At 40.4% G+C, this 7,181-nt stretch overlaps 1 protein-coding gene across 1 annotated transcript in view; it reads left to right on the top strand.

The window, feature by feature from the left end:
• The first annotated feature begins 597 nt into the window (after nt 1-597).
• prkar2aa (protein kinase, cAMP-dependent, regulatory, type II, alpha A) overlaps nt 598-7,181 on the top strand; it is a 32,113-nt gene continuing 25,529 nt past the window's right edge. Inside the window, exon 1 of the mRNA XM_052094010.1 lies at nt 598-2,073. Within this exon, the coding sequence (XP_051949970.1) occupies nt 1,830-2,073 (244 nt within the window). The 5' untranslated portion in view covers nt 598-1,829. The remainder of the gene's footprint in view (nt 2,074-7,181) is intronic.

Raw genomic sequence — 7,181 nt, 5'->3', positions numbered from 1 at the left:
TGTACTTGAAAGATTTTAGTTTGTACTTGGAGGATATTTTTGTCATTGAAGAAATGTATATGTAAAACATACTGTATTTGTTTGATAGGTACGTTTTTTTATTTGCAGAACAAAATGCATTAATTTGTGAGTGATGTTTTGTATTTGCAAACCACACTGAGTTTGTTTGTGAATCGTTGGGTGTGAGTAAAACACGTTTTGTGTGTGTGTGTGTGTGTGTGTGTGTGTGTGTGTGTGTGTGTGTGTGTGTGTGTGTGTGTGTGTGTGTGTGTGTGTGTGAGGTTTTGGCATGATTCTAACTCCATACTTGTGTCGCGTGAGGGAGCTGCGGTCTATAGGGCATCATTGATGTATTTTTTTTTTCTCCTTTGCTTAAATTATAGCACTTCCATATACGTCTCAACGCACATCTCTACCATAGGTCAGCATTTGGCCCACACTACAGCCAGGCCGATCAACTCATTAGCACTCACTTCCTAAATCTAGCAAATACGCTTCAAAAGAGGTGGGCTGCTATTTCATGCTGCTCTCTGATTGGTGAATTTACACGTCAATCAGAGCTTGATCGCTCTCGAACTCTGTGACCGCGCCCCCGAGGCTCAGCGGCTCGCAGTGGAGAAGGAGAGAGTGCGCGCCTCGGTAAGAGGTACCAACGGTCTGTTCTTGTAGAAAAAAAACGAGAATATATCAGCTATTACATGGCTAATTTGGTTTTATTCGACGTCCAGACACGTATCCATTCGGGACTGTGGCTCTGACACACTGACAACAACAGGCGAAGTGAATATCTGCAGCTCTCAGTGGTTGGAGTTTGCCGGGTTTTTTTTTTTAAGGTTTTCATAGCCGTATTGTGCTTCGAGGCGCGTGAGCTCCGGTATTGTCGTTTCCTTTGGTGCCATTTTTTGCCTACCGGTGACAAGTGACACTCGTACGTCCTTTTTCCGGAGACTAAACGGACAGTTCTGTATCTTCTCCGGTTTACCCGGTGACCCTCTCAGCGCCTGGCCGCCTGCACACTCACCCCGGAGACGACACCGCTTTCTCTTTGGTAGAGCACGGAATACTCAGTCCTTCCAAAAGGACCGAGTTTACAGCGATCATAAAAACGTGGGGTTCAAGGTGGAAAGACGGAAGAGAGACACGTGGATCAGTGAACTGGTGATTAAGACACACAGAGCTGTCATTCAGCATATCAACGAGGCAGAGCAGAATCATCCCATTCATTGCTCTCTGAATTTAAATAATTTCAGTTTATTCTCTCACGCAACTGTCTTATTCTCTTGTGCATATCAGCTACTAAGCTATTTGACACCGTTACGTCAAAACAGAAACTAAATACGCTTTTTGCAAAGGCAAGGAAGGCCTTGTCTGCTAAGTCAGATAGCTCAATCGCTAACTCAGCCTGGGTTTATTCAGCGCCTTTAATCTTAATAACAGTGCACTTTTTGACTCATTCAATGCTTGTTTTGTACCATACCGCACAACAGAGGGGTGATTTTAATTAAATGCTTGGATATTCATTCAACGCACAGTATAGTAAAATCGTTGCCAAACTTGGTGATATCTATTGAGCTAAGGAAGAAAACAGAGCTTTCGGATATTTCCCACCTTGGGGAAAAAGAAACATCTTATGTGTTGGGCTGGTTTCAGCTGACCTTTGCTCGGTGCCAAATTAAGAAAGCCCCAGACACTCTTCAAAACGGCAACCCGTCCGGAACAAGCTGCATGCATTGATACGTGAAGGACTTGTTTTATATTTTTGTACCATAGTTCAGGAGCCATTTAGGACAGGGTCACTTATCTGCATCAACCCCTAATACTGTTTAGACATGAGTATTGAGATTCCAGTTGGTCTGACGGAGCTGCTGCAAGGCTACACAGTGGAGGTGCTGCGCCAGAAACCGCCAGATCTGGTTGAGTTTGCCGTGCAGTATTTCACCCGTCTACGGGACACCAGGAGCCAGGACGGGTCTGGGGCCGCTGTCAAAACTGGGGGGAAGGGGGTGATGTTTGATGGCGAGCCGATGCAGACGGAGTCGAACGGCGACGAGGATGATGACTCAGATTTTGAACGTAAGTGCACTTTTTTGGGCCGGGTATTTTGTTCATCACTAGATGAAATTAATGCACCTGGGGTTTTTTTTTACGTGCAGCGCTGCTAACAAGAGTGTCACATTTCTCTTGTCATGGGTAACGTGAGAGCATGATCTAGGTAAAGCCTCGCTCTGTTTCCATGGCATTCGCTCGAGCTCCCATCCTGGCAGTTGATTGACAGTGTGACAAGTTGGTTGCACGAGCATCCTCAGTATTAGTAGATCAGAATGGGCGATAGATGCACATTTGCATTTTAGTATCAATAGTTATGCAGGTCGTTTTTTGAAGGGTTGTGATGTGATCGTTTTGGCAGTGTTTGCCAGTCGTGCTGTATGAATGGATGCGGTTTGGCCATTGAGAATGCTAAAGGATTTTTCTTAACGGAGAGAGGTGCGCTCGCCCACATCAAAGCAACCCCTCTTTCCTTTCATGTAGTGCACAGCCGCACATTCATAGTGCATCGAGGAATGTCTGGTTGTTTTAAAATCCTGATTATGTATGGTATACACCAGTGGCGGCTGCTGGTCTTTCAAAGAGGGGAAGCTCATTTTCGGCCTACATTATAAACTTATTTACCCTATTTTTTGCACTAAATCAATCTTAGGTGTTGATCTGCCCTGCTGTTTAATTCGAATTTTTTCCTCGTAAGGAAGATTTTTCAAATGGCTTCACCAAAATCAGGTCGACAATATTAGCACCGTCTGCCATCGTGCGCAGTTTCACCTGTACGACGCTAGCCTAGCCTACTGTATGAATGAATGAATGAACGAACGAACGCTCTAAAACAAAATATATTAAACTTGGTAAACCTGAAACAAGGAATGTGGTGTATAATTGTGTGAAATGTATTATGCAAATTGACTAGCAATTTCGCCAAACAAATATAAAGAAATAGGTTGCAGCAGTTTGTCTTTCGACTACACTTGAGAAATCCGCGATGGGACTGAGCGTGAAATAGCTTCAGTGACTTCTTATAGTACAGATTCGCTGTCAATCAAAAGGAGATGCAGTCTTTCGACAGATTCTCCAATCATCACGTGGAAGCCCGGAGTCCGGGCCAGCCCACTCCTCATTCACCTCCAGAGACGCTGAGCGTCCGTGGGCGGGACATAATCGCAGCATTTATCCAATGACCGTCTATTTTCGGAGCACTGAAAAAAACTGTTCAGAGCAGCCCCATTGAAGTCAATGGACGCTCGGCTTCAACAGGGAAATGCACTGACGCTACGGGAATGTATGAGAAGTAAATCGAGTCAGCCGACCTGCTATATGTAATGTAGCTGATTCTGAACGAACTCGTCTTCGAGATGAACATGTTCTAACGCATTTTTAGTCAATAAATTGTTTACACAATAGTACATATTTGACCATTATTTTTTTGACATTATAGGGGAAGCTGAGCTTCCCTTGCAGTCTTAAAGAAATCCCCACTGGTATACACATATCTAAAAAGACATTGAGGTGAATTTGGGCCATGGATAGGGAGTAAGGCAGAATACTCTAGGAAAAGTTGTTGAAATGGATCCAGCGATTATCACACCTAGTGGTTCACCCCTGTCAGGATATTTGAGGCGATACCGATCTCCAATTTTAACACTTAAGATCAGCCAAACTGATTTTTTTAAAAGTGCCCTTTGCCACACTTTTGCAAGTTGCTGCAGTTATGATGGTAACTGTTTACAAAAAGGTTCTATTTGTTTTAACATTATTTAACAACGTTACTGTAGTTAATATAAATGAATGAACTTAATGTTAGTTACAAGATATACACTGGCAGCCAAAAGTTTGGAATAATGTACAGATTTTGATCTTATGGAAAGAAATTGGTGCTTTTATTCACCAAGTGGCATTAAACTGATCATAATGTATAGTCATAACATTATTAACGTGAAAAATGACAGCAATGAGAGCTTAGCAGATCCTTTGAATTCTAGCTGTCTGTTTGTCCAGATACTTGGGTGACATTTCCCCCCACACTTCCTGCAGCACTTCACTTGCCATAGATGTGGCTGTCTTTTCGGGCACTTCTCACGCACCTTACAGTCTAGCTGATCCCACAAAAGCTCAATAGGGTTAAGATCTATAACACTCTTTTCCAATTATCTGTTGTCCAATGTCTGTGTTTTTGCCCACTCTAACCTTTTCTTTTACGATTTCTGTTTCAAAAGTGTCATTTTCTTTGCCTTTCTTCCCATAAGGCCTGCACCCCTGAGTCTTCTCTTTACTGTTGTACATGAAACCGGTGTTGAGCGGGTAGAATTCAGTGAAGCTGTCAGCTGAGGACATGTGAGGTGTCTATTTATCAAACTAGAGACTCTGATGTACTTATCCTCTTGTTTATTTGTACAGCTGGCCTTCCACATCTCTTTCTGTCCTTGTTAGAGCCAGTTGTCCATTGTCTTTGAAGACTGCAGGGAGTGGCTCCTGCAGCTGTATGGCAGAACGCACTGTGCGTACCATGATGCTCCGACTGCCCATGGAAATATTTGCTCTTTAAAAGAGCTAGCAATGCCCAATTTTCGAATAAATAATTATTTTGAGTCTATTCTTTCATGTTCTGTTCAATTGATTCGTGATTCAGTACAATTAGCTCAGAGAGCTCTCTCACTGAATCATTTGGAGCAGTTTCCGTGGAAATGTACCAACAATTAAACTTCAGCTAGTGTTGTGCTTGCAGTTTTTCAATAATTTTCCATGTAAACATTCGCTAAATGTATGTCTTTTACAACTGCGTCACATTTCACTGTTTTTAGCATCTCACAAGAGCGCAACATTTTTAGATGCTGTCAGTTTTTAAATGTTTAGCTTTTTTAGCTCAAAAACATGTCTGTCTGAGTGGTTACTGGACACTTAAAGTCACCAGTGTTGTTTTTTGCAACAACAAAAAATAAAAATAAATAATAATAATTCTCCTGGGGGAGAATGCCACTGGACCCCACTAGATATAAGGTTTATTAGGCAGATTTTTCTTTATACCCTCAGATTAAATCCTGTAGGTGCCCCTGACTGTAATCTACACCTTTGTATGACCTTAAGACATGCCCCTGACTGTAATCTATGACCTCAAGACATGCCAGTCTATTGCATACTGTGGCAACTCAAAAACAAACACAGACAATGTTAAGCTTCATTTAACAAAGCAAATTGCTTTCAACTGTGTTATAATGGCAAGTGATTTTCTTGCACCAGATTAGGAATTTAGCATAACTCAAGTATAAGGTGTTGGAGTGATGGCTGCTGGAAATGGGGGGCCTGTCTAGATTTTATCAAAAATTACTTTTTTTTTTTTTTCTTTTTTCAAGTAGTGATGGTGCTGTTTTTTACATCAGTAATGCCCTGATTATACTTTGTGATCAGTTGAATGCCACTTTGGTGAATTAAAGTACCAATTTCCTTCTGAAACTGCAAAATCTGTACCTTATTCCAAACCTTTCGCCGCCAGTGAACTAATAAATTTTTAAAATCAGTTGTATTAGTTAAAATTAATGCACTATGAACTAACATGAATTAACGATGAACAATTGTATTTTTATAAACTAACATGATTAACTAACTGATTAATAAATGCTGTAAAAAATATTTTGTTCATTGTTTGTTCATGATACCTAATGCATTAATGTTAAAAAAAATTAAACCTTTTTATAAAGAATGACAACAATTACATTCAAATTATAGTAATTGTGAATTGCTAACATTTTATTTGTATTGATAACGGTTATGAATAGTTCTGTTGTCAATATCAAAAAGTCATTGTGACATACTGGCAAACAGTAAAAACCATGAGAGCATCACACACAGCAGAGATATGTTCAAAAATAAGAGAAAAATATATACATTACAAGCTCTAAAACTGCTCCAGCAATAAATTATTAATTTCTATGATTTGTTTACTGTCTTTGGCATTTTGTTGTAACACATCACTAATTATTAAGCAAATGCATGAAGATGCGGTGCCGTTATTGAAGGTTAAAAAGTTATAGCTGTTATTAGTGGTATTGTGACCAACATTAATCAGATTTAAATTGGGATCCTCACAGAATAGTGCTGAGATGAGTGACCGATGATGAGATATTGAGACACCTGCTGAGCCGCATGTTTGATTGAGACCAAGAGCGCTCATGTTAAAGAGAGTAAAGCTAAAAGTGCTCATGATCGCTCAAACAGTCTCTATCACTCCACAAAACGTCTGATTGTGTTGACTCGCATTAAATCATGTGTACTTGGATTTGTATTTGCATATTTATTTGTTGTTTCATTTGTTTTTATACCCTTTATCACTGTGCAGCGAGTCAGAATAACTACCGTATTGACTCTAGAAAGTGGGCAACTTAATATTCAAACACATCTAATTCTTGCACATTTTTAAAAACAAAACGGCATATTCATCTGAATTACATAATGTCAGAAAGTTTAAATTGGTGAATGCTTGGAATTGCCAACAACTCCCTCCAAAGGTCATTCTCTCATGCTTCAAGGGCTGAGCAAACGTTCATTAATTCGAGGAGAAATGTATGTGTGATTCCCTGCGTGCTGCAAAAAAGATCAGGCCTAAATCTAGGCACGATCAGTTGATCGCCGATCACTGATTTAAGACAAATATAGTCCGATTTCAATCAGTGCACCCCTAATCACTCCCCATATTGCTTAATCGTATTTCATCATGTTGTGTAATATTTAATACCTGCCTGTGTTTAGTTGGTTTTGATAATTAATACGCCTTGATTGACCTGAATTTACTTTTTAATACTTTTACTAATGAAAAGGAGAACTTCCAGTCCAAAATACGTGCTTAAGCTGATCTCAGATCAGTGAACAGTGTGAAAATCTGTACCGGTCTGTGTGCTCTTTCAGTGGTTTGAGCAGTTGCATCAGGCTTCGTCTACATTAATCCAGATGCATTTGAAAATGGCGTTTTCATTTCAAAACGCTCTCCATCCACACTAGTGTTTTCAAGCGTTTTCCATAAGTTGCTCGTCTACACTGAAACGTGTGAAAATGCTTAAATCGTGTTACTGCGCATGCAGAAAATCTCCATTGCATGTACAGTCTGAAACGCAATTGTCCTTGTGTTCCGTCACCGGACACCA

The sequence above is a fragment of the Xyrauchen texanus genome, chromosome 27 (genome assembly GCF_025860055.1).
Source record: "Xyrauchen texanus isolate HMW12.3.18 chromosome 27, RBS_HiC_50CHRs, whole genome shotgun sequence".
In the NCBI taxonomy this organism is placed as follows: Eukaryota; Metazoa; Chordata; class Actinopteri; order Cypriniformes; family Catostomidae; genus Xyrauchen; species Xyrauchen texanus.
This window is presented reverse-complemented; position numbering and strand designations above follow the sequence as displayed.